Here is a 27,575-nt window from a genome sequence, read left to right as displayed (position 1 = left end):
AGAGAGAAACCTTTCAGGAGCCAATTTAGAAGTTTAGATTATTACAAATTTATTAAATGTCTGGGATCCAAGGATGTTAAAGTTTACAGGCAAAATATATCATCAGATCATAAATTATGATCTCAATAGATGGCCAAAAAGGCTAGTGAGACCAAAAAATTTACTTCTGCACACAAGTTCAAATAAATCAGGGATCTCATGTGAATAGAGAACTGATGAATCATCTGTACCATGAAATGATGTATTTTCATTAAAAGACACCAAAACAAAAATTCTCAAAAGGAATTGAAGGCAAGGTGCATCAAATTTACCTGAGGAGTGAAAGCAAAGATCTCATTCCTTATGAGGTACAATTTTGATGTGCCGAGGATACCCATGTGACGGTAAGGCCGACCACTTAATGCCATTCTTTTATTGCAACCTGTCAACAGAATGAGGTTGTGAAACATAAAATTCTGCACACATTATGATTGTGGTAAAAACACAAAAACGTTAGAGGAACTCAGCAGGTCTCACAGCGTCCATAGATGGCAAAGATGTACAGCTGACTTTTTCGGGCCTCAGCCTATTCATACCTTTACCTCCTATAGATGCTGCCAGACCTTCATTTTTGTGTTTTTACAGAATGAGTTTGATATGTCAGCTAATCCACAAACCAGGCACAACAAAATATAGTATTACTCGAGGAAGTTACCAAGAAAGTTGATAAGAGAAAGGCCGTGGATGTTGTTTACATGGACTTTAGGAAGGCCTTTGACAAGGTTCCATTTGAGAGGTTGGTTCAAAAGGTCAGGACATTAGGTAATATATAGAGAGGTTGCAAACTGGATTCAAAATTGGCTTGGTAGAAGAAAACAGAGAGTGGTGGTGGATGGTTGCTCTCAGACTGGAGGTCTGTGTCAAGTGATGTGCCTCAGGGATCTGTGTTGAGACCATTATTGTTTGTTATCTGTATAAATGATGTAGATGATAACATGGTGAATTGGATCAGCAACTTTGTTGATGACACAAAAATAGGAATCGTAGTGGACTGTGAGGAAGATTTTCAAAGCTTGCAGAGGATCTGGACCAGCTGGGAAATTGGGCCAGTAAATGGCTGATGGAATTTAATGCAAATAAGTATGAAATGTTTCACTTTGGAAGAGTGAATCAAGGTAGGACATACACAGTAAATGGTATATCCATTGAGGAATGTGGAGGACCAAAGAGATCTGGGAATACATATACATTGTTCCCTGACGGTGGTGTCACATGTGGACCGTGTTGTAAAGAAAACTTTTGCCATCTTAGCCTTTATAAATTAAGGTATCGAGTATAGAAATTGGGATGTTATGTTGAAGTTATTCAAGTCATTGGTGAGGCCACACTTAGAATATTGTGTGCGGTTCTGGGCGGCCAGCAGCAGGAAAGATAATCGGCAAGATTGAAAAAGTGCAGAGAAGATTTACTAAGATGTTGCCGGGTCTTCAGGAGTTGAATTATCGAGAAAGATTAAACAGTTTAGGACTATACACCTTGGAAGGAAGAAGTTTATAGAAGCTTATAAGTGGTACAGACAGAGTAGATGCGAGTAGGATGTTTCCACTTAGAATAGGAGAGATAGAGAGGTCATAGTTTTATGCTGAAAGAGGAGAGGTATAAGGGGAACATTAGGGTAAAGTCTTTCACTCAGAGAGTGGTTGGAGTGTGGAATGAGCTGCCATCTGATGTAGTGAATCCAGATTCAATCTTGAGTTTTAAAAATAAATTGGATAAATACACAGATATGAGTGGAAGGTTATGGAATGAGTGTAGGTCAGTGAGACTAGCTAGTTTCTTTGGTCAGAACAGACCAGAAGGGTCGAATAGCTTGTGTTGTAATGTTCCATAGTTCTAAAATGTAGTGGAAGAGATGCTCAGACTTAGGAATATTATTTGGATACATTTCAAAAGTTAGGGGAAGAAAGTTTAATCTTGCTCAACTGTCTTTGTGGATTGGAGGAATTTTTAAATTAAAATTTTTAAAATGTAGGCATACAGCACTGTAACAGGTCAATTTGGCCCTATGAGTCCTTTAACCTACTCCCCCAGTACATTTTGAAGGGTGGGAGGAAACCAGAGCCCCTTGAGAAAACCCATGCAGGCACAAGGAGAATGTACAAACTTCTTGCTTAAATGCAGGATTTGAACCCAGGTCCGTTCCCGATGACTGGCTCTGTAAAGACGTTGCACTAATTGCTACACCAAACATGCCACCCATATTTCTCATAATATTTTTTTTCCTGCTTGGCATGGGAATTCATCTATGCTCTATATGGTTAAAACATATTTATGGGTGGGTCTTGTATTTGTATTGGATAAATGCCAACTTTAAAATTTTAATTCCGAGGAAGGGACCTGTTTTTTTTCAGATGCCAGTTGTTAGCATCAAATGTAGCAAATAATTTCAAACAACTGGCATCTGAAAAAAACAGGTCCCTTCCTCGGAATTAAAATTTTTACGAGTTCAAAATAAAAGATTACCCATTCCCTTGCTAATTTGGTGCTAAGTGTGTTCCACAGAAAAACACTATCATCCAGAAAATGAACAATGTAATCTTTAATGGATAATTTCTATACAAGATGCAAATAAAGGAACTGATTCTCTCACCTAGTCTTGTATAGATCTGAGAAAGAATACGAGCTGGCTGTATGTGGATCGGCAAAACTTCTGCTACCGTTTCAACATCGATTCCATGCTTCTCTAAGACTTCCTTTATTCCTGTCGTTTCTGCTATTATTGCCACTGATATTTAAACAGAAAAGACATTTTAGAAGGAAATAAAATGTAGAATATATTCACCACTGTTCACGGAATTCAAATCCAGCCCCAGCAGGAGATGATCTTTTTATTGTGCTTATGTAACATGACAAATTTCCACCTTTCAAAACCTAGTTCCATCAAAGCTCTTATTAAAGAGCACAAACCTGTGTCTAATTTATTATTCAACTCAGAGAGACAACTCCGACTTCTAAGTTATAGCTGTCTTCGTGGAAAATGAACATTTACCATGATAGTAGGAGAATTCCTTGCTGGTCACTTAAAAATGTGCAATCTTTCTTAAAAGTCACACAAAACTCAGATTATGGTCTCAGAATCAATGTGACATCTCCACCACCCAGTCTGTGTTCTTAGACCCCTGCTCTACTTACTTTACACCTACGACAATACCAATTTGCTCATGATACCACAGTAGTGGGTGTATAAAGGAAGGGGATAAGTCGGCCTACAGGACTTTTGATGAAAAATTTCCTGGAATGAAAACTTGGCGGAATGGTGCACTAACAACAACCTTGCACTCAATGTCACCAAAACTAAGGAGATGATTGTTGACCAGGAAAGGAAAGCCAGGGGTATACATCCAGTGATCATTGGGGGGATCAGGAGTGGAGAGGGTGAACAAATTTAGGTTTCTCAGGAGTTACTATCTTGGGGGATCTTTCCTGGACCCAACACACTAATGGCATCGTGAAGAAAGTACGTCAGTGCCTCTACTTCCTCGTGAGTTTGCGGAGGAAACCTGGGAAATTTCTATAGAGGTGCAGTGGAAAGTGTGCTGCCTGCTGCACCACGGTCTGGTATGACAAGACCAATACCCCAGAGCGTAAAGACCTCCGAAAGATGGTGAACACAGCCCAGGACATCACAGGTAAAACCCTCCCGACTATTGAGTTCATCTGCCGTTACGTTGCAGACTAGCAGCAAGAGAAATTCACAAAGTTATTTTTAAAACAATATTATTAATTATTACTAATAATAGATCATCTTACTTAAATCTACCCAAACTATGCACTAATATACATGTGTGTATGTGTGTGGAATACCCAAACTATAACAGCTTAGGTACCATTCTGGAAAGTCATTCTGAAAGGTCAGTCTTAGAAACCCTGTATTGAAACTCAGACTTTTAAACTGATGCTCAGAAGTAATTACAAAGCAGGTGAGAAACTGAGTGATCAGACTGCTGAAAATTCATGAATTCTTGTTGAGTTGCTTCCAGAGTAATGTCCTTTCATACTAATGATTGTCTCAACTCCCCTTTTCCTTGTGCAAGGGAAACAAAATGGACGACTTCCATGATGCTTTCAAAACCCAGGCACAGGTCAGTTGAAATGACCACCATAATGGTCACGTTCTAATGCAGGAATTATCTTCTTTCCTTTACCCAGATATGGGCCAATCAAAATGGTCACAATGGTTCAATAATTCCCCTGACAAAGAGAATCAGCAGAAATGTCCATTTCCACACAGAGACATTCCACCTTTGTGTTTATTAAATGGCTGGCTGATCAATACAATTCTGTTTCTTCAAGTGTCCCAATCACATGACTCATAATCATATTACTCTATCTCACCATCTGTTTTTCTTGAATAAACAACCATTGTTCTTAGTCTTAGTTGAGAGCATCAACCTTGTTTATAGTTTGGACCTGATGGTGCACGCAGTCTGTAAATGTGAGAACTGTGAATAGATGTCCCCAGGTGACAATCACTAAATAAAACAGGAGTTTGTAATACTAGAGAGAACGCTGCCGGCACAGAACAGCAGCAATCATCAAAAACCCTCACCACCTAGCACACGCTCTGTTCTCGCTGCTGCCATCAGGAAAAGGTATAGATGCCATGAGACTCACATCACCAGGTATAGGAACAGCTGCTGTCCCTCCACCATCAGACTCCTCAACGACAAACTCAATCAGAGACTCATTTAAGGACTCTTACTTGTGTACTTTATTGATTTTCCTTTTGTTCTTTATGTTTATGCACAGTTTGTTTACAATAATTATTCAGTCTGCAGTTCTTTGTTTACATGCTAATGCTGTGTACAGTTTATTTTTTGCATTACCAACTAGTGGTAATTCTGCCGCACCCGCAGGAAAAAGGAATCTCAGTGTTGCATGTGATGTCATGTATGTACTCTGACAATAAATCTGAATCTGATCTGATGTCCCCAGCTGAATTCAGTTGCAACAAAGGAGGGAAAACTGGTCCTCTTGATTGGTTCTCATCCATCATCATGAACACTAGCTTATTCCACCACTAGTGGATCACAGTTCACTATCCTCCATCACAACATCAGCTGAAAAAAACAAAGGCATCAGGCCCATGGGAGCACAAACTCTTACAAATTGCATCCGAGACACAAATTGTCATGTCTTGAACCACGTCATTCTTTCTTTAAACACCCAAACCTCCTACCTCTGTAGCACCATGGAAGTAATCTCGGAACAAGGATTACTTTGGCTAAAAAGCTGTGCTGGAAACTGGTTGGATTGTAATTATTAGCGGAAAAATCTAATATCAAACACAATGGCTTTTCTTTTCCATTGAACTTTCGGCACAAAATCATGGATCAATGTCAAATAAAACTTGGACAAACTTATTATGGTAAATTCAGAATAGTTTTGGAAAAGTGAACTCCATACTCAACATACATACAGATAAAGTAAATGCATCTAAAGTGGGTCTGTGTTATTAAAGTTGAAATCCACATGGCGCAAGAAATATATGCAAACTCTCCACCCCTTCCCTTCACGGAGCTACCCTTTTTTAGGTCTCTACCCTGCCCCCTATTACCAGAGCTTTTTCTTTTTGACCACACCTATTAGCCCATGCTCCTCCTCCTACATCTCCCTCAGTTCTCTCCTCTCCCAGCACTTTTTAAAAAAAAAATTTCAGGCAAAAACTGTTTTTCCTGATAAACGGTTCAGGCCCAAAACTCGGATTCCCTTTTAGTCCCTATTGATGCTGCATGCTGAGTAATTCCAACACTTCTGTGCATTCCAAGTAAATGCACCTCCCATTTTCTAATTCTTGGTTGTCAGTGTTACAATGCAGCATTTTTTTTAAAAAAAAAGCAGGCCCCAGTCAGATTTCTCATTGGAAAACTGTCATAACAATGAATAAAGTAGAAGTCATTTCAAAACACCCACCTTGTACTACAACATCTTGCCTTGGAATAGTTGCGAACCTCCTGTTCAATGGGTCTATTTCACCAGTAGCAAGAAACCCCTGGAAGAAACACATTTTTTAATAAGAGACAAGTTGTAAATTGCAGCCCCTCAATGCCTAGACTCGAACCCAGGGGTGGCCCAAACCACATGCGCCACATGCGGCTCTTTGACATATCATGTACGGCTCGTGGGGAGGGCAGGTTCGCCAGCGGGGAGGGTGGCTGCCAGCGGGTCGCCAGCTGACTGTCAACAGCCTGTCCACTGTTAGGCACCTGAAAGCTGCTAAAGGGGCAAGAGAGAATCATTTAATGTTTGGTGTGTAGACTTGATTAGAAAAAAATCTTTTGCAAAATTGCTCCCTTTGAAACAGTCCTCCTTCACTATCTGCAGTGTATCAGCATTTTGCAAATGGATGATTTCCCCAACAAAACTGTACCGGGGTGGGCAACCTCCCATGCCGGCCGCCCCAGCCCCGATGTCCTGTCCCGCAGGGAGTTGGGTCACTGGACAGAGAGGGGGGCTGTCAGGTGCGGGGATTTGGGTCACCAGCTGATTGTCATCAGCCCGCCCCCTGCTAGGCACCTGAAAGTTGCTAGCTGCTTTCAGGTGCATGGGGGAGCGCTCGGAAGCGGAGAATATACCTCCCTGAGGTGGGTTGCTTAAGTATACCTCGGGGGGGGGGTTCTCCGCTTTCAGTTGGCCTCCCGACAGCCACATTCAGGTATTTTAGGCGACTTTACATTCAGGTATTATGTCCACCTGAAAGGGGCTAACGATAGTGTTAGTGGGTATGGCTTGCGATCGCATGATTGCTAAGGCTCTCAAATATCTGAAGTTTAATGTATATGGCTCTTATGTTAAGCAAGTTTGGCCACTCCTGCTCTAGCCTGTGGCCCTTCCCCAGAGCAGCCTCAAGTTGGCTACACCAAGCCTCAGTGCATCCCTCAGCATGTACTTTTACTGCCTGGAATGTGCCAGTCGGCAGCAATCCTTCACTGAGTTCTCAGTGTGCTGAAAGAACAGCAAGTTTCGAGCAGATCAAAGAGTATCTTTCAACAAGTTGTGGTCTTCCAACAGTTTTAGATGTCCGTCTCTCCGTGCATCCCCGAGAATAGCCCGTAAATCAGAGAGTCCTCTGTCACGCTGCTGCCAGGGATGAACTGTGATGAAGATCCTTGTATCCTTCTCCATGCACTTTTAGAGAATTAACATTCTGCAACGAGGTGGGCGTCTATCTCCACGCCACTACAATCATTTTGGGAACAATGTATATTGTGGGTGATATTCCTTTTGAATAGGAAGGATCTGACTGGGAAGGGTCCTCTCACCGCCTCCCAGGCCATGTCCTGGTGATTGTTTGTGAGCATGGTGATGAATGAGGCATTCCGCCTGATGACCTGGATAATCCACTCAAGGAACCACCCCAAACTATCCATTGAGTCCTCGTCTTTTAGTGTCTGCAGGATGTTCTGTGCTGATCACTGCCTGATGGACTTGTGACCAAAGGTGTTTGTCTGGAAAATCCTTCCCACAAAAGATAGGTAGTGTGGCAAAGTCCAGCTGACTGGTACATTGAGCGGCAACAATGCCAGGCTCATTCTTCAACACCTTGGACGGTTAGAATCTCAGCATATAGCAACACTTGCTGTCTTTGTACTTTGGTTCCACACATAGCTTGATGCAGCCATACACAAAGGTGGTCATCAGGATGTGGGCCCTTGCCCCCATTGTCAGGCGACTTGTATATGCCAACTGTTTGGACTCTTTCCATCTCAGATTTCCATATGAGCCACAAGTCTACTTTAGTGACCACCAGGGTGGAGGTGTGGGGAATAGGCTACAGTAGTACCAAGAGCATCGCACACCCAATAACCAGTTTCTTTCCTGTTATTGAAAGGGAGCATAGGGCCACAGTCCCAATTTCTGTTTGGACCTTTGCAATCCTTTTCCATTAATTTTTGTTAAATGACTCGACCCCTCCAAACCAGATCTCCAACACCAACAGGTAGTCAGATCTGACTGTGAAGGGGATAGTGAACCAGTCTAACCAATTACTGAAGAGCATTGCCTCTTTTGGTTTAACCTGGGGCCAGATGCAGACTCAAAAGTGGGTGCAGAAGTTGATTAGTCTGCAGATCGATCATGTGTCTGAACAGAAGATAGTGACATCATCCATGTACAGGGAGCCTTGAACTGAGTCCCTCTTCTACTTGCCAACATCACCCCTCTTATGCCCTCATCCTTCCTGATGGATTCATCAAAGGCCTGTATGCAGCACACAAACAAGACTGTGGCCAATCCTGCCTGACTCTAGACTTGATGGGGAAGCTATCTGTTTCCCAACCATTGATATGGACTGTGCTAAAGGTGCCCGTGTAGAGCAATTTCATATTCCCTCTGCAAAGCCCATTTTGGAGAGCACATCAATCACGTATGTGGGCAATATCTGGTCAAAAACCTTACAGTCTAAGCTGACCAGGCAAGTGTCCACCCCCACCCTTCATTGCAGTCCTGCTCATAGGCAATGGTATCTCTGAGCAGGGTGAGGCTATCAGAGATTTTCCGGCTTGGAATTTGGTCTGGATGGATGGATTACCTGACCCAGGATAGACTTGACATGATTAGCAATGGCTTTGGACAGCACTTTCTCGTGAAGGAGGAGCTACAGGTCAGTCTGGAGTTTTTTTTAGATCCTTCTGCCTCTCTCATGCTCTCCGTACACTTTTGAGTACCAGTTCCGGCACACCCTGGTCCATCCAGTATAGACCAAGTACCCACAGTTCCAGCCAATGACGAACACTGAGAGGAATAGATGATGGCTGCTTTGCTGTCCTCTCTCAGCTTCAACTTTTCCCTTGAGAGGACCCTTCCCGGTCTGTGTTAGAAGAATGGTTGTACCTTGAATAGCAAGAGTACATGTGGGCTGAAAGTTGTAGCAAGAGTGGGGCCATGTTCCCCTTCTCCTGGAAGTCCCGGAGAATCCTCCGCCATCCTGCCAGGCTCCTGAAGGTCACATCAAAGCTACTGCTATCCGTGTTGTCCTCGAGGCAGTAGATGTCTTTTGCCTCAAATTTTAAGCAGTCTATTAACACATTCCTGATGAAGAGGTACCAGGAAAACAAGGCACCTTTCCTCACGTCCTTCACTGCCACCCTGAAAATGTTCCAGATTCTTTGTCTTCCTGAAGAGTTTGTTGCCTCAGCCATCCTCATGAAACTAGTGGAGATGGGCTTACTGGAAATGGCTTTAGATTGATTCCACAATCAGCATGGATCCGTCCCTGCATCCGCAGGCTAGCTCCAACCGTCCTCCCAGTTGTCTTAATAGTATAGCCAAAGACGATTTTCAGTTTGTGCTCTTACCTGATTTTGAGGTACTGATGTCCTAACTAGCTAATAGCTAGGATGGGAAGCATTGGCCATGGTTATTTTTGCAATTCCCAGTTCTTATTATTTCCAGGTATATGGGCTAAGTATTCATGCATTGTACAAAAGAATATCTGGGTACATTTAGTTCAATGCATTAAACATTATCTGTTTAGTGAGCTCCCAATTGGAGGCATGTCTCTCCAGAGTCCAAAGAAAACTTGTAAATATTCAGATAGAAATAAATGACTAAAATTCTTTAGAGCAACTAATAATGCTATCCAAAAGACAACTGGGGAAACAGAATAAAATTCCTGTTGTGGTTCATCTCATTACAAATATTAAGAATAACATTTTATAAAGTAAGCTCTGAATAGTAAAATAAACAATCAGGCTGATAATCTTTCCAATTATCTAGAACTACTTTCTCTAAACCCTGGAGCACTCCATACACTATGGGAGAACCCACACCATAAAAATTCCAGGTAGTCATGATGGACTAACATCCCTTCTTGAATATATCAACGTCTGCTTAAAATATATACCAATGACAGGTTCCACAGCCATCTGCGCCAATGAATTCCACAGATTCACCACTCTCTGCTTGAAAAATGTTCTCATCTCTGTTCTAAAGAGGCTTTCTTTTATTCAGAGGTTGTGTCCTCCAATCCGAGACTCTCTTCTCCATGGTCACTCTATTTCACTCTATCCAGACCCTTCAACATTCAATATATTTCCATGAGATTTCCCCTCCCCCACCACCTTTTAAACTCTATTGAATACAGGCCCAGAACCATGAAATGCTACTCATGGGTTAACCCTCTCATTTCCAGGATCATTCTGTTCAACCTCCTCTGGACCCTCTCCAATGCCAGCACATCCTTCCTTAGACATGGGTCAAAAACTGATCATTGTACTCTAAACATGGTCTGACCAACATTTATTAAGCCTCAGCTTATATCCTTATTTTTACATTCTAATCCTCTAAAGTGAATGCTTATATTGCACTTCCTTACTCAACTGAACCTGCATGTTAACATTTAAGGAATGGATTAAGACTTTATCTGCTTTTTGAATTCTTTCCCATTTACTCTTTCTACCATACACTTCTCTATGTATATTCCAATTATTTGTCCATTCTCCCACCTGTCCAAGTCCCTCTTCAGACTTTCTGCCTTCTCAACACTACCTACCCCTCCACCTCTCTTCGTATCATCCACAAACTTGGTCACAAGGACATCAATTCCGACATCCAAATCATTAACATATAATGTGAAAAATAGCGGACCTAGCATTGGCCCTTACAGAACATCAGTCATCACCATCTAGAAACATGTGGAATTCTACGCTACAATCACACGTACACAAAACATTGTATAAATTGACCGATACACAAAGATTAATCTTAGCTATCAAAATCAGAAGAAATATCAAGTTTTAAGTATTGTGTTATTTTGTATTTGTGATGCTTACCTCTGCAACAAGACTTCCTACTATATACAAGGACTGCCCCCACATATGTGGCAACTTCCCTGTGTGGACCCTTGAGACAGTGTGAGGGTTTTTGTATTCTTCATTCATCTTTAAAACAAAATGTGAAAGTTTCTAGTTTTGAAATATTCTCTACTTTATTAGATCTACTCATGCACTGAGCACTGAGAATAGTAAAACAGAAAGACAAGATTGCACTGAAAACAGAATTACTTTATAAATCTGAGGAATTAAATATACAGCAAAGTCTGAAAATTGATCTGATCATCAATGCAAAATGTTATTCTGCTTTGGGAAAGGAAGACAATAAAGCACATTGAATAAAACTCAAAAAATATAAAAGGGAATATTAAAGGAGAGGATATTCAAAATAAAAGAGTATAAAATAAATCAGAAAGTTTCCACACAAGTAATTTAAATATTGGGTTTAATAAAGTGTGAACAGTGTGAATAATGCACAAAGAGACTAAGAGTTACTCTTATAAAATTTTATACATAGCTAAATGTCCAATAAATACAATCAGACGAGCATAAAACAAAACTGAATACTGAAAATAATCTTTTTTTTTTAAATTGCAAGTTCAAACTGGGGCAAATATTGAATGTAATTGCACACTGAAAATTACATTTAGTATCACATTCATTTATATGCAATTTATACTTCACAAGAGCCCAAATTAGCTAAAGTTTAATCATGAAAATTACCTATTTTGACTAGGTACCAGCCCTCTTGACCATGTACTTATTACTTTAAATGGGTCACTGTATTAATGAGTTGAAAGTTACCTACACAAATAAGTCACTTGCCAGGTTAAAATTTGTCCATTATTATTAATTAGAAAATATTAATTATTAATTTACAAAAGGAACTGAATATACTTACAGTACCTAAAAAAATGAATTTTTAAAACTGAATCTATTCAACTATTAAGGAAATTAGAAAAGCCTTCAATTTATAAATTTGTTTCTTTTTAAAATCATATTCACAGATTAGAAACCCTGAAGAGAAAGGAAGCTCCTTCATTAGACACTCTTTAAAAAGTCTGTAAAGAAGTGGAAGGAAATGAACAATCCACATTTTGGGTCAAAACTCTGCTTTCTCCAGCAATTTGTTGTTTTTTTTTGGGGGGGGCAGGTCTGGATTGTAGCATCTGCAGTCTTATATCTCCCAGTGATATTAGTTATAGACTTGGAGATTCCTAAGGCCTAAGGAAGACAAGAGCCTTACAACATTCTGAGATTAGGTCATTTTAAAAAATACTAACAAGGTGTGAGATAAAAGCTGGGCAACAAGGGATTGTGTATCATACAGAATCCACATGATTAAGAAAGGGGGTGATGGAAGGGTGAAACTTTGTTATGTAAAAGGTTCTCATAAATTTATTTGTTGGAAATCCAGAGAAGAGGCCTTCATATTCACATGAACACATACGAGAAGCGATCGCTGTGGATTTCCAAATCCCCATTCAAAATCCTTCCTGTGTGTTGGTATATAATGAATAAGCTTAATTTCCAGGCTCAATAATACATTGCACTTCCAGATTGGCCTTCCAAAGCAAAAACTTCTGATAATTTCAAATTGCATGTTTAGCATCCTGTTTTCCATTGGAGGACAATGAGCACTTAAAAACTCAGTTCTTGCTACCAGTGAAAATAAAAGAACAGCTGGATTAAAACAAATTGTTTGAGTACACCAAGAATATGGAAGCCAATCGTAAATGTTACCAAGTTCTCTGCTTGCAGTCTCTTCCTGACAGATATTTAACTAACCTATGAACCAGAATATTATGGACCTGGTTCCTTACCCAGAATGACATCAAAGTGAGTTACAATTAGTTTGGATGAGGATCCAGAACACACCAAGTAATGACATACATCAAAGTCAGAGAATGTGGAACAATAGAACACCACAAAACTTAATTAAGTGCTTGATTCATTAGCCCTTTGGCACATTTGCCCTGCAGCAATATATCTTTAGAAGTAGCATGAAGGATAAAAGCAAATCATCTGAAGGTATTGCAGATTTGTACCTAACAGTTTGATTAGCAGTGGCATCCACTGCTTTGGGATATGCCGACACCTAATAGGTAGGTCATCTGTGTGAAAAGTGCACTGAAATGAGTATTTTGAAGTACATGTCTTAGAGGGTAGGTGCTAAAGCTCCTTCAGTTTTGCAAAATTACTCCCCAAAGAGGTCACCTGTGATTGTTAATGTTTTCTTCCACAAGGGGGGCACAAGGCACATCTATCCCAAGTGGCTCATGCCTTGGAGAAGTTGTATTCTCTTCACATTCCATTCCAAGATAATTTTGGAATAGAAAACAATCCCTGGTGGATTCCATCTTCTGGGTGCCCCTGCCTACATTTGTGCTCAGCCAAATACTTCCTTCCTGGCCAAAATACAAAAGTGGTTTTCACGATGTCAAACTAGATCAATTGTAATATTTTATGACAGATTTCTGAATTATTTCATTCAAGCTAGAGTTAACGGAACAAGCCATTTCCACAAGCTCCCTCAGTTTATAAAACAAAAGCAGTTAATAATAATAGTTTTGTAGTCTTGTGAGAAAACAGGGGACTTGATGGAGTTTGTCAGGAATAGGAATTTTCTGCAGAAGGTTAAGCAATTGCTGGAAGTTGGCAGTTTATTGATTAGCTGAGACTAAGAGATAACAGCACCATATTTATCTGGAGAGGTGTACCACATTAATCTAATTCTTGCATTTGTCAGTTATAACCAGAATAGTAGTTGCTGGTAAGGAGAAAATTTGGAACAAACAAATTGATTATGGCACCATCATAAGCAGGAGATTTAACTATATCTCAATAAACAAATAAACACAAGCAAATTTATAATGAAGAGAGTTGATATAAAAATAATAAGAAATAGGAGCAGGATTAGGCCATACAGCCCAAAGAGCCTGCTTCGCCATTCAATGAGATCATGGCTGATTTGATAAAAGGCTCATCTCCATCTACCTGTCTTTTCCCCATATCCCTTAATTTGTCTACTTTGTAAAAATCTATCCAACCTTGTCTTAAATATATTCAGAGGTAGCCTCCACTGCTTCAATGGGCAGTGAATTCCATAGATTTGCCACCCTCTAGTAAAAGTAGTTCCTCCTCATCTCCATTCTAAATCTACTATCCTGGAGATCTTGAGGCTACGTCACCTAGTTCTTGTCTCCCCCACCAATGGCAACAACTTACCTACCTCTATCTTACCTATTATTATCCAATCATTGCAGTATTCATATCAAATGACTTAACTGATATTTCTATACACCATTTCTCCACATCTCAATTTATTGAACTTTCATGGAGAATGTTAAGCAACAGATTAGTAATGCATCAGAAAGAATATTAATTGAAAGAATACTCTGGTAAAACAATATTGTGACAGAAATGAAAGAGTGGTGAGAATGATCCTTCTCATGCCATGTATCCTTATTGTCACCAGATATAGTAGAATTTCTGTAATTTGAAAGTACCAATCCTGAAAAATAACAATGGATATCCAGTGTTTATAGAAAAGTATTGTAAAGCTACCTTATCAGCTGGAACAGCATACAGTTCTGGTACTAATCGGATACCACCTGGATGTGTTACAAGTATTTTATCCAGAGCTTCCCTGTACTCCTCAACCTTTAAGGATGAAGAAAAAGATGAATAATCTAACAATGCTCAATGATAATTTTATTGCATTAACATGTTTTACTTATTGAGAAGTAGGACTGGCAGAAATAAAAGTATAAAATACCCCTTTTTCTGCGCCTAAGAGATGTAAATATGACATACAGAAATAATACATTAGTTTGTTGCTGGCACATGCAGGCAGTTTTATCAAAACATAACTATTTAATGTACTCATATTACATTCACACATAAACCATAATTATTGTATGTTGGTGTGGTGGGGGCAAGAGCAGTTGAAAGGAGAATGGAAAATAGAGTTTGCTGCTAAATGTGTCTTAATGTAGCAGCATTGGATTAGAGATGGTGATTTGGTAAAATTGTTGTGGAATTGTGGCATGATTTTTGCACGTCTTCAAAATATTTTGAGATGATAGCACATGCATTGTGTATCAAGCATGCTCTTTTGTTCTCTCGATGAATTATGAAGGAAACTTGGTATTAATGGAAATTCTGTATTATTAATTATGATTTTTTTGTATAACAGATATGTGGTTGATGTATGATTTTAATATTTGAACTTAGTTTTAAAGTGGATTTCATTTGTTAAATACATGTATTATGTTTGATTTAAATATATGTTTAAGGGTATTATTTTAGTATTGATATTTTTTTGTTGTTAGTAATTTTTTTTGTTGTTAAGTTTTATCTTTTTTTGTATGTGGGGTTTTTTTTATTTTATTTACAACATTGTTAATTAATTCTTCACTCTTTATTTTGGGGGGAGGGTTGGACTAATTTTAAATTAGATGATTAATGATGTGTTATAATTATTGGGGGGGTTAATTTGTGTAGTTTAATGATGTAGTATTCTAATTTTTTATTATCTTATTTTTTATTATTTCTTTAAATGTAATTTTTATTTTATTCATGTCATAAAACTTTAAATAAAGTTTAAAAAAAAACGCATGCTCTAAGTATACAGAGGAGGTAGTCATGTTTATTCATATCCAATGCTGATTTGATACAATGCTGCTCAATTCTGCTGCAATGCTAAGCTAACACTGCATTAATCGTATGATGGATTGGAGTTTACCATCAGGAAGAACTACCCACAGAGATAATTGGAACGAAAATCGTTGCATTGAATTCATATTTACATCGCACCTTTCATTATGCAGGAAGTATTTCTGTTACAAAGGGAAATGCTGCAGGAAATTTATACAGTTAAGTCACATGAACAGTAATTAGATAATTTGTTTTGCAGATGTTTGAGGAATAAATTTTGGCTGAGATAGCAGGAGAGTTATTCAAATAATGCTATGCATAAATATACATCTATTTGTGAGTGTGGAATGACTTCTATTCAATTTCTCTTTTATATAATAAAAAAGCCCCTCCTGCAGCACTACAGTTCAGTCGAAAATTCAAGGAAGATTTGTTCAAATTTCTAGAATAGGTAAGCAAACTAACCTTGAACTTGGCAGACACTCGCAGGGCAATAATTCCTTGCTGCCTCATATCAGCTGACATCAAATTTTAATGAAGGAATTACATGTAAATGTTATTCATTTATGCCCCCCCCAAAAAAATTAATATCCAAATATCCATTGTCTTTTTGTTAGGATTTGCATATCTCACATTTTCTTTTACCTGCTGTATGTTCTTATTGAATAATCCATCAAGTATCAGATAGGTCCAGAACAATGGCCATTCACATTCTAGGTTCTCAAACATCTTCAGTTCTGCATTTTCATAATAAAGTCTGGAAGGATCCTAAAAACATAGTAACCCATTATTGCTGAAGTACTGAAAACAGAGGAATTCTGTCCAAATATTAAAGTAACATATTAAAGTAAATAAGTTGCAGTAAAATGGAGGATGGTTGCCCCTTCCTCACTATCTGTTAGTAAAGCAACCACTGTAGTGCATAAGAATGCAACGGATTTTTGTTAATCTTTAATTGAAATATATATTTCTAAGTAGGTTAGTTTGTGGGCTGGATACAGGGTCACACAAAGGTCACATTACATTTACAAAAACTCAGAGGGAGAGTTCATTTTCGGAGTCGATACATCTGGAAAAACAGAGCCATAAAGCTGAAGTAGTTTCTTAATTGAAAGCTCAAGTATTATGTGTGGTTCTTAAAAGCATTTTTGAGTACATTCAGCATTATACTGGCAGCAGTTTCAAAAACTCAATTACCATTGGAATGACCTGTGTAGACTTTTCGGAGTCATATAACCACTTAAACAGAGATGAGGTCAGAATTTTGTGGATGTGAACTGACAAGTTGTGTTTTGGACAGAAAGAAACTGAAACAGTGGGGATGTTATGTCACATGATTTCAGAGCAACATAAATGAAGAGAGATTTTGAAACCAGTTGGAAGAAATTAACCCTCCTGTGAAAGACACAGGGGTAAAACAGAAGTTTCTGGAGAGAGAAGGAGATGCTGTTCTGTATTGCATTATCCTTATCATAAGAGATGCACAAAATTAGTGGTCACAAAGAATGGTCATTTCCCTGTCTCTTTGAATAAGGAGGACAATTTCAGAATTGAAGATACAATAACCAGAAAGGTACTGTTGTGTGTTACTCCTGGAAAAGGGGATGCAAAACAAATGGCTGTAAAGTAAGACAGACCACTTTGCTCTTGATTAAGAAAGAAATCAATGGAAAACAGACTCCACAACTCTTAGCCAAGATAAATGGGAATTAGTGAAATCACTCAGAGGAAGAAATATTTCTCAAAGACAACTCATCAAAAGACTCACAAGTTTAAAAAGATCTGAAGACAAAATGTTTAAAAGTGCTTCATAATTACTTCTGAATTGGGATTTAAAAATCTTCAAGCAAAACAAAAGATGTTTGATGCTGAAGTTTAAAATAGACTCCAGACTTAAGATTAATTAATGTTTTGAATTTTTACACACACACATATATATATTTATTTTAAATTATATATTTACTTTAAATTATATATGTATGTGATTCCTATGTGCTGTGTTTCTATGTGCACAATGGTTTGGAGAAACGCTGTTTCATATGGTTATATTTGTACAGTCAAATGATAATAAACTTGAACATTGCCTCAGTTGTTATTAATAATATAAAAAAATATTAATTTTAAAATACCATTATCTGTGGTATATTCCCATTGTTGCTGATTTAGTTCATAACACTCACAGACAGCAGCAGATTGTGTATGATACGGAACGAAAGTTCCAATCAAGAATTGTTACAGGCAAGAGAAAGAAATTTGAGGAAAATAACTTCAATCATACCTCAATTGGAGTTTTATAACCATCTCTGAGAAACCGGCGGCAGCCATAACGACCCTAGCATAAGCAATAATGACAGATTCAAATTATTATCACTGCACAATGACATTCTTCTTTGTATACAATTCCAAATGCAAACTGCTTTGATTTCTTACATGATGCAAATGTGAAAATTGAATCTATTTTCTTTAAGTTTCATAACATCCTTGATGCCTCAGAAATTGGGATTTACCCAGGAAGCTTTCGATGAAAAATAAGGAAGAAATCAATGGAAAACGGAAGATATGGGGAAGAAGCACAAATACTGATCAAAGAAATCAGTAGCACTGAAGACATTTTGGGTTGATGATCATTCACAACATTTTATTATTTGGAAGCATATGGAAAGCTAAGGGGGAAAAACGTGTTCATGTTAAGGGTCAAAGTAATTAATTGGCAAGCTACGTGGAGGATTACAGGAGAATCAAGTAAAGAATCAATGGGTCTGGTATAGGAAAGCCAAATGACTGGAAACATCTGAAAGCAATACTTTTCTCAAACTTCCATAAAACAACATTAATGCTTCTACCAACAATGTCCCAAGCACATGGAGTGGAAGAGGTTAGGACTACCAAGACAAAAGAAGCCAAGTTGTCATAAAGTCACTGACAACCAGTGAGACCCTGCCCTAGCCTCAACATGGTTGTCACTGTTATTGAATGCCTCATTCAGAAATATACAAAATCACTTGAGAATGGAAGTGATGTCAAGACAACTGGCCAGGACATCTGACCTGCCATCTGCCAGCATATTTGCTCATTCTTAGCACAGGACATGGCATTCAGTAAACCCTCATTCACCCCAGCACATTTCCAGTGGAGTTCAGCAATGCACTCCCATTGGCAAAGCCCATGCTTCATTGTTCTATTGTGGTGCAGAGGTAACACGTCCAGCCTGCAAGCTGATTGATGTCAGCCTTCAGAAATTAACCACTCCTCCCACAAACAAAGAAACAGCCTTGCCCATTCCACCCCCACCCAGGTTCTGTAGAATTTTGGTCAGACAAAGATTTAAAAGACAAGCAACAACCTGTAGCTTTATGATGACTTCTTGTTTCGTTAACTCAACAAGTTCAATATCTTCAACTGCAAAAGCTGGATAGGAGATGACTGAGAGCAGACCAGCATCAATCTCTTTAGATGGTGATGCTCTTGGCAACATGGACTGCAGGATAAACTGGAAAATAAACAGATTTTCACCAGCAAAATACTAAAAAGTATGAAGCTATTTGGAGTCTGATACTGGAATCTCCAACTGTTAATTCAAGTGCATATTCAAGTGCCTTTATCTATTATGTATAATGGAACAAGCAATGTATTGCAGCACAAGAAAATCATACTAAAGCTTTAGAAATACTTGCTTATATTCTTTGGAATCAGAATGGACTGCCACCACCCTCACCTGGTCCTACTGTTACCTAGACAATTGTGGCTAGTTTACCTGCAAATTCTTTACCTATAATGTGCACAGAAAGTTCCTCTATTGTTGATCTGGGAAAACATCTCTATCCCTCCATATTTCATTCCTATCCTTGCTGTTCACAACCCATACTCTATACGAAGATTGCCTGATTCTGTTCCCATTTACTGCCCTTCACTGCCACAAGCTCATCTCCTGCCGAAATACTTATCCATACTGTTCCAATTCTCTTGTGTCAAGGCTTTCACATTCCCATATTCCACCATTAACTTGAACATCCTGTACCCTTTAATTCATACATTAATTTTTGCTATTCACTCATCACCTGCTTTATTTACATTTAAATCTAATTTCTGACTTTAATTCCTGCATGATTCCCTGCAAGCGCTGTAACCTCCCACATCACTACAATCCTCAGATTTCACTACTGCTATTTCCATCTTGTTGATAATCCCATAATTAGCAGAAATACCTTCAGATGCTTGGATGTTGAAGTCTAGAAGTTCCATCTGAAGCCTATTATATTTTATTGTATTGAAAGTCCAATATAAAGCAGAGGGTAATCATAACTTTCATTTTGTTACATGTACCAGAACACAATGAAAACTATGAAAAGTGAAAACCATAAACATCCTAATACATCACATGCTTTACAAAGAAGTTATCAACAGAAGAGAATCCTATCCCCACCCACCAACCTCACAATTTATGGCATGTATTCCCAGGGTGAAAGCACATTCAGAATGATTCTTTATCACATTCTGCTGAGATTTTCTGTTGCCTATTTCACAACAAGTAAATTGCATAAAATGGTTAATACATATCACAACATGCACTGGTTTCTGCTGCTAAATTCTGATTAGTACAACAACTGAAAAACAAGGGAAAAAGTGCACAATTCTTACAAAATCTTTAATCAACTCTCTTATCTGCCCAAATAAGTTCCAACATTGAAATCTTTTCACATCAGGAAAACAATAGCAAAATGAATCTTAACAGTACTTGGAAAAGTAGGTGAGCAATTTTTTTCTTACAAATTAAAGCTGGGGAGCAAAAGAAGTAATATAATAAAATTCCTTTGCTCAATGGTTAAGTAAAGTTTTTAAAAAGTAAATTTCATATCAGCACAATGTCAATCAGACCATCAGTGTCATTAATGAAAGCAAAAATGTTCAAAACATTTATGGTTTTTAGACTGCAGGCATGTAATGGCACAATCAAGAAATTTTGCCACACTACATAGGCAATCTAAAAAGGAATCTGCAGGAATTTTGAATGAATTCTTGTACTGTGATTTAACCTGCAGGACCCCAACAACTTTTTGGAGGAAGTCTGCATTGAAAATTGTACCAGAAAAATTCTTTGATGGTCATCCATTCTACTGCACGTCCAACCACCGGGACTGTTGTACTCAGGTATTTGCAATCTAAAATGGCGCCGTATGAACGAACACACGGGCAGTAATTATGTTAATTTTTTCCACAATTTTCCTGACATTGCAGTCTAAAAACCATATTTGGATAACAAAAAGAGAATGAAAGTTCAGAACAAGGAGCAATGTTGGCATTCTCAGTGTCAGTTGTGTCTTCAGTGTTCTAACCAGTTTTTAAAAAAAATGTATTTCTAGCTCCAGAACCCAAGCTAAGTGTTGCTTTTTGGAACTGTATATTCTTACTTTATACTGGTACCTCCAAATTAGATTTACAATCTCAGAGAAAACTGTTATATGAAGATGGTGAAGAAATTCACTTATGGCAAAAAGTCAAGGATAGGTAAAGGCAAATTGAAGTGCTTTAATTTCTTTGGTGAGATGGGAAACAAGCGAGGGAAGATGAAGTTTTGACACCAAACTGTTTCCAGGATAGGAAAACAAATGTTGACACAGATATGATCATCTTTGCACTCCAAAAATGCCAGCTGGCAAATTCTGAATTAATTTGAATTTAAATAGTTAAATTTGTATACATTGATAAAAATTACAATTCTACTCAATACAAAATACATATATAAATTGCTATTAGATTTGCAAGAATGCACATTTAATTGAAGGACATTTCTGTAGATCTTACTTGACAGAGCTGTACTTCATCAGCCATGACGTGGATGACTGATTTCGGACCTCCATTCGCACCAAAGAGATTCAATTCATCAAGAGCTTCCAGAGCTGCCTGTGGTTAAAATAGAAAGAGGTTTCTTTCAGAATAGTGCTTAAGCTGTAAGGACCATAAGTATCCAAGGAAACATTTGTTTCTACAATGGAATGAAACTTCATTCTGTTTCTCGTGCACAGAATTAAAGTTACTTCTACACTCAGGAAAATATTTTAAGATTTTTATCCCCCAGTAAACTGGATTTTCAGTAAATTTCAATGCCTGCAATTGTAGATGACAGAATAAATGGATGGCAGTGGAGATTATATTGATCTGTGAGGACATCTCTGATCCCTCAATCATCTTAAGCCTTAACTAATTTCTTCAGCAGAATACACAAAAGTGCTGGAGAATTTCAGCAGGCCACACAGTTTCCTTTAGTCTCTGTGATTTGCTGAGTTTCTCCAGCACTTTTGTGTATTGCACCACATCTGCATAATAACAACAATAAAATGATGCGAAAGAATTCTTCAATACAAGAGTCTCAACTGATGGATTTGTAACACAGCTCTATAAGAAACAGTTTGTACCTCTGGTGCCAAATTTTGATCTGCAGAATAAAATAAACTCACCCTGGTGGCTGAGAAGCATACAAGGAAATGTGAAATGGAAAGCTCTTTTCTGTAAGAGGCAAGGAATTTGAAAATAGCAGCAGGTTGCCTTTATACTTGGGGTAACAACACTTCTGAATAAGACGAGCCAGAACATATTACTTCCATTGAAACTCTGAATACTGAACTACTTGGTTAATGTAAAATGTTTGCTCTAATCAGTAGAGTGACTCTCCCTATTGGCATTTGCCTGTGTCAGGCTTGAAACTTTGATACCCCACAAGATGAATCCGTTAGTCTTGCTTTTGCCTCATCCGTAACTCCATTTGAATTGAAAGACAAAACAGCAAGCTAATTTAGCAACCGCTCTGGGTATCAAGGATGTCATGTTCTGTTTATCATTATTCTAATTAATGCACCAATCATAATTGACAAATCTAATCAACTCCCCAGATATTCTTTCTCTTCTCCAGTCCTGTTTATATAAACAATTTCCACTGAACTCACACTAAAGCATCAGTTTAATTGATTGTTAGATCTGTCTGAAGGTATTAATATTGGGATCTCTCTTTTCCTTGTATGCTTCTCAGCCACCAGGGTGAGTTTATTTTATTCTGCAGATCAAAATTTGTCACCAGAGGTACAAACTGTTTCTTATAGAGTTGTGTTACAAATCCATCAGTTGAGATTCTTGTGTTGAAGAATTCTTTCGCATCATTTTATTGTTATTCTTTTCTTTGTATCATTTCCTCCATGACCATGATACGTTGTCCACTACCATTACACATGTTTCAATAATGTATGCTACTAATGTATGCCCAAGTCACAAGAAGGAGGGATGACAATACTCTGAACTGTCCATTCCATTACTTTGTCCATCACTTATATTATAAAACTATACTTACTACTTACTTTGGCCATACCGACAGAACTGGCATTGAGCTCCGGAATTCCTCTGTTCGTCTTGTCCCCGCGTTCCCACATCCCATAGTCCTGTCACAAAACAATAGGATATATCCAGCACATGAAAGAAAGGCTACCACAGGCTAGGGGAATACAAGTTGAAGTAAGAGTCTGAAATGGGATTCCAAACCTGAACTTCCTGAATCAAAAGAAGCAATGCTACCAGATTCACTCCACACACCAATAAGGAAGAAACCAAAACTTACTATTTGAATCTCAGGGATGTAAAAGACAGGGAATCTCAGAGATGTAAAACCAAAGATCACTGCAACTGTTTTCAGCTATTATACATTATCTACTCAATTTAGTGCAATGTAATGAATCAATCTGGTCAATCCTGGTCAGCAGAATCACCAAAAACAAAATTCTTCAACCATTTCTATTCATTGCAAACATGATCGATGAAAATTAATATCTCAGTTATATTGCTGAAGGCTTGCGCTCCAGGAATAGCTGAGTCTCTGGCCAAATTGTTCTCAAGCATGAGAGTAACACAAATAAGTAACACAGGTCCTAAATCATAAGCAAAGTGTGTCCTGTCCTGGCCAATTGTCTATTCTCAATTTAACCAACATAATGAATGGCATAATGAACAAGGCTATCAGTAATAAAGATCTCCGTTCAATCTCAATCCAAACATGACCAGAAAGACCTTAATTTCCGGGATTAGAGAAGAATGACAACCTTTAATATCAAGAATCCCGAGACTAATTCAGTTAATAGGAATTCTCCATGAATTGGAATCATATCTAGTCACTTCAATTTCAGCTCATCTGCAGGAATTCCTCAGGGCATTGGCCAGGTTCAAACTCAAGCTGCTGCACAAACAAGTTCTGCTTTGTCTCCAGTTCACTGACAATCGCACAGTGCTCAGTTTCATTCACAACATTAAAGATAATGATCGAGTCCTCGCAATATGCAGAAAGACCTGGAGAACCTAAAGGTTTCCAGCTTCACAACAACATCAATATCAAAAAAAAATTAACTGGCTCTGTTCACGTTATACAGCATTACCTTCGACAAAACCTCATCAATATTAGTGCTTGCAACATCAGATCAGAAACGCCGGCAATAAATCTTTGTCTCTGTTAGGCGATGAGAAGACCAGCTGAGTTCCTCCAGCATTTTGGTGTGTTTTTACTAGCATCAGATCAAGAACTGCAACGAATGCACTTTCTTGTTTCCCGAAGTATTTCCACCAAATGCTGTGCACATTAGATGTGTGACAAATCACGCTTGACCTAACAATTGTGGTAACACATTCACTTGATTCATACATTATCTCCCTGTTTTAATATTCATTCTTATCACCATCAGTGTACCATGAAGATACATTACAGCAACTCACTGAGACTTTAAGAGTTTCTCCCAGACCTAGAACCTTTACTACATAAGAACATCATTGGGCCAATTTATTTCATGTCATTTATGATCCTTCACTTTTGCTGGAGCAGAATGCTGAAATGCACTCTACCATCTATAGAAGTTAAAGGCAGTACCTCACCACCACATTCTTACAGCACTCTCCTTTCAAACTTAGGGAGGACATCAAAAGCTTTTAAATCTTCCCGTACAGTTACTAATTTTCTATTCAAGACACCAGAAGCACGGTAGCATAAATTCACCCTGTTATGTTCTTGGGTACATCACACACAGCACATATCCAGTAGAGAACCTAAACAAAGCCTAGATTCAACACAAAACATCCAGAGAAATTCATCTGCCATCCAAATATGCACAGATCAGGGGCTGCTTAATTCTCAACACTGTACCCCATATCAATGAGGCTATAGATTGGTTGCAAGAATACTGAATTTTCTTGCTTATTGGATGGAAAGCCAAACAACCTGGCTCCACCAACTCCCTCTCACAAACAAATCAGGTGATAAATCAATAACTTTGAGACAATGCACAACTATAATGCCAAATTGCAACAAGATTCAATAAAAACATGCATATCAGGGTAGCAAGGAAAGGCTGCTCAGAAGGTTCTTACCAAATCTTGACTGTTTCAGTAACTCAATGCTGAAAGTAAACTAGTGCAGCATAGCAAAGAGAAAATGACAAAAACATCCAATACTAATAGGTAAAACAGGTTGTCTTTAAATGATACACTGTACCAATAAAAAAAAAATAAATTACCTTCACCACCAAAAATAAAGCCCACAATATTTCTCCCTACAATGCTGCAAAATTAGAACAGAAGGCTTGATGTATCTGGACACTTACTGCAACTTTGTAGGCTACTTCGATATAAAATACAAGATTCTGTACAAAATTCACTTCATCCAAAGTAAAAATTATATGAAGCCCTGGAGAGAGAAAATAGGCATTATTAATGTCCTGATTTCCATAGGTTTTTCATTGTATAACATGTAGCACTGTGACTAGTCCCTCTTTAGTACCAAGAAACTCAAATTTATGACAATATTAAAACCTTATAATGTTAAATATAGATTATTTACTGATTCTTTGGAGGTGAAATTTGTAAATTACACCTATTTTCCAGGCAGTAGTGATATCATGTGAACAGATTTGCCACAATACAACACAATTCAATCAGTGATGGCAAACATTATATTTCAATATTCTGGCTGTGAGACCTGCTAGTGCTACTTAGAAGAGTTTAAACTAAACTGGCAGGGGAATGGGGCACAAAGCAGAGATAAGAAGTTAGGGGTTGTACTGTACACAAGAGAGCAGGTGCAGTAGGAATGCAGCAAAGGGGGTGGTTTAACCTGTGGTTTAAACACATTTATTTCAATGCAAGAGGCCAAACAAGCAAGGCAGATGAACTTAAGTGATGGATTGGATTGGGAGATTGGGATATTATAGACATAACAGTAACAGGGCTGAAAGAAGAGCAAGATTGGCAGCTAAATGTTCGAGGATACAGGTGCTACAAGCATGATCACAGAGTTGGGCTTGTTGCCTTTTTGATAAGGCACCAAGATAACTACAGTGCTTAGAGAAGAGAGTCTTGAGAAATTGCCTATTGAAGCTATATGGGTAGAAGTTAGAAATGAGAAGGGAATTATCTCTTTGATGGGGCTGCATTATAGGCCTCCAAATAGTCAATGGGAATTGGAGGAACAGATATGTTGGTAAGTTGAAGATAATTGTAAGAATAACAAAAGTTATATTACTGGGATATACAGTATTAACTTGCCTAATAGTGATCGGGGAACACATCGTACAAAGAGGGATTGGACGTAATGGAATAAGTTAAGAGTGTCCAAGAGAGTTTCCTCAATCAATATATAGAGGCCCCACTAAAGAGTCCACAACACTCAACCTCCTCTGGGGAACATGATATAGCCAGTAACTGAAGTGACAGTAGGAAAGCACTTTTAGTCCAATGACCATAACTATTCGTTTTTAAATATTTATAGAGAAGGATGGGATTAGTCCACAAGTCAGAGTCCTAAACTGAGGGGAGGCAGATTTTAGAACAATGAGGGAGGAACTTGCAGCAGTTGATTGACAGAGTATGTTTACAAACAAGTGAACTGCTGGAAAGTGGGATGTTTCTAAAAGTGTTCAGATACTGCATGTTCCTTTGTTAGGGTAAAGGGCAAAGTTAGTAAGTTCAAGGAACCATGGTTGAGGAGGGATAGAGACTCTGGTCAGGAAAAGGAGGCTTATGCCAGATATAAGCAACCTGGATCAAACAAATCATTTGATGAGTGAAAAGGGAAATATGATGAGATAGAGATGGAGCTAGAGGGCAGGATAAAGCAACCCCCCCCCCCCCCAAGAGATTCTACATGCATATTAAGAGTCAGAGCATGGCTAAGTAGAGAATAAATCCCATTAAAGATCAACGAGGTCCTCTTTGTGTGGTGCTACAGGAGATAAGTTTTGGATTCATTTTTTTTTCATGTCTTTGCTCTGGATATCATAGAGCCCAAGGAGTGGAAGGACACGAGTGGCAATGCCTTTGATATTTTTGGAACTTCTGGGGAGAACGTTTTGGTAGCTTGGACCATATTAAAGTGGATAAATCTCCAGGGCCTTATGAAGTGCATCCTTGCACTTGTGGAAAGCTAGGGGGAAAAAAATGGCAGATGCCCCTTGCGGAGATATTTGCATCTTCATTGGCCTTGGGCAAAGTGCCTGAAAACTTGAGGATGGCTCATGTTGTGCCGTTATTTTAAAAGGGTAGGAAAACTAAGTCAGGCAACCATTGGCCCACGAGTCTCAGGTCAGAGGTCAGAAAGTTGCTGGAGGGAATACTGAGGGACTGAATCTACCAGCATTTGAGTAGTCATGGACTGATTGAAGTTCATTATCGTTGGATCGTACATATACAACCTGATGAAACAGCATTTCTCCAGACCAGAGATTACACACAAAGCACATTACATAATATATACATATACTCAGTTACAGGATACTGTTTACAGCCTGCAGGAAGAAACAATTTCCCAAACTGGCAGACCTGATTTTGATGCTTCTTGATGGTAGTTGGTCAAAGATACTGTGTGCTGGATGAAAAGGATCATCTACAATTCTTTAAGCCCTATTTAAGCAACACTCCCAGTACATTTTGTCAGTAGTGATCTACTTGGTCACTTTGATGATCCTCTGTACTGACTTCCGGTCCAATGCTTTGCAGCTACCTTACCACACAATGACAGAGCCAGACAGGACACTCTCAATCATGCTCCTGCAAAAAAGTTGTTAAGATGGAGGCCGGTAGCCTTGT

General features: G+C 38.4%; 1 protein-coding gene across 4 annotated transcripts in view; it reads right to left on the bottom strand.

Annotated features, from left to right (window-relative positions):
- The window catches only part of LOC138740550 (phosphorylase b kinase regulatory subunit alpha, skeletal muscle isoform-like), a 96,180-nt gene that overhangs the window by 51,375 nt on the left and 17,230 nt on the right, over nucleotides 1-27,575 (bottom strand). For all 4 annotated transcript variants that reach the window (XM_069893376.1, XM_069893378.1, XM_069893377.1 and 1 more), the window contains exons 5-15: nucleotides 25,097-25,179; nucleotides 22,817-22,897; nucleotides 21,273-21,371; nucleotides 18,814-18,960; nucleotides 17,749-17,802; nucleotides 16,116-16,238; nucleotides 14,379-14,474; nucleotides 10,812-10,919; nucleotides 5,953-6,031; nucleotides 2,630-2,764; nucleotides 312-421 (exon numbers count right to left, since the gene is read on the bottom strand). In XM_069893376.1, the coding sequence (XP_069749477.1) occupies nucleotides 312-421; nucleotides 2,630-2,764; nucleotides 5,953-6,031; nucleotides 10,812-10,919; nucleotides 14,379-14,474; nucleotides 16,116-16,238; nucleotides 17,749-17,802; nucleotides 18,814-18,960; nucleotides 21,273-21,371; nucleotides 22,817-22,897; nucleotides 25,097-25,179 (1,115 nt within the window). The remainder of the gene's footprint in view (nucleotides 1-311; nucleotides 422-2,629; nucleotides 2,765-5,952; nucleotides 6,032-10,811; nucleotides 10,920-14,378; nucleotides 14,475-16,115; nucleotides 16,239-17,748; nucleotides 17,803-18,813; nucleotides 18,961-21,272; nucleotides 21,372-22,816; nucleotides 22,898-25,096; nucleotides 25,180-27,575) is intronic.

This window comes from Narcine bancroftii, chromosome 8 (assembly GCF_036971445.1).
Source record: "Narcine bancroftii isolate sNarBan1 chromosome 8, sNarBan1.hap1, whole genome shotgun sequence".
Lineage (NCBI taxonomy): Eukaryota > Metazoa > Chordata > Chondrichthyes > Torpediniformes > Narcinidae > Narcine > Narcine bancroftii.
This window is presented reverse-complemented; position numbering and strand designations above follow the sequence as displayed.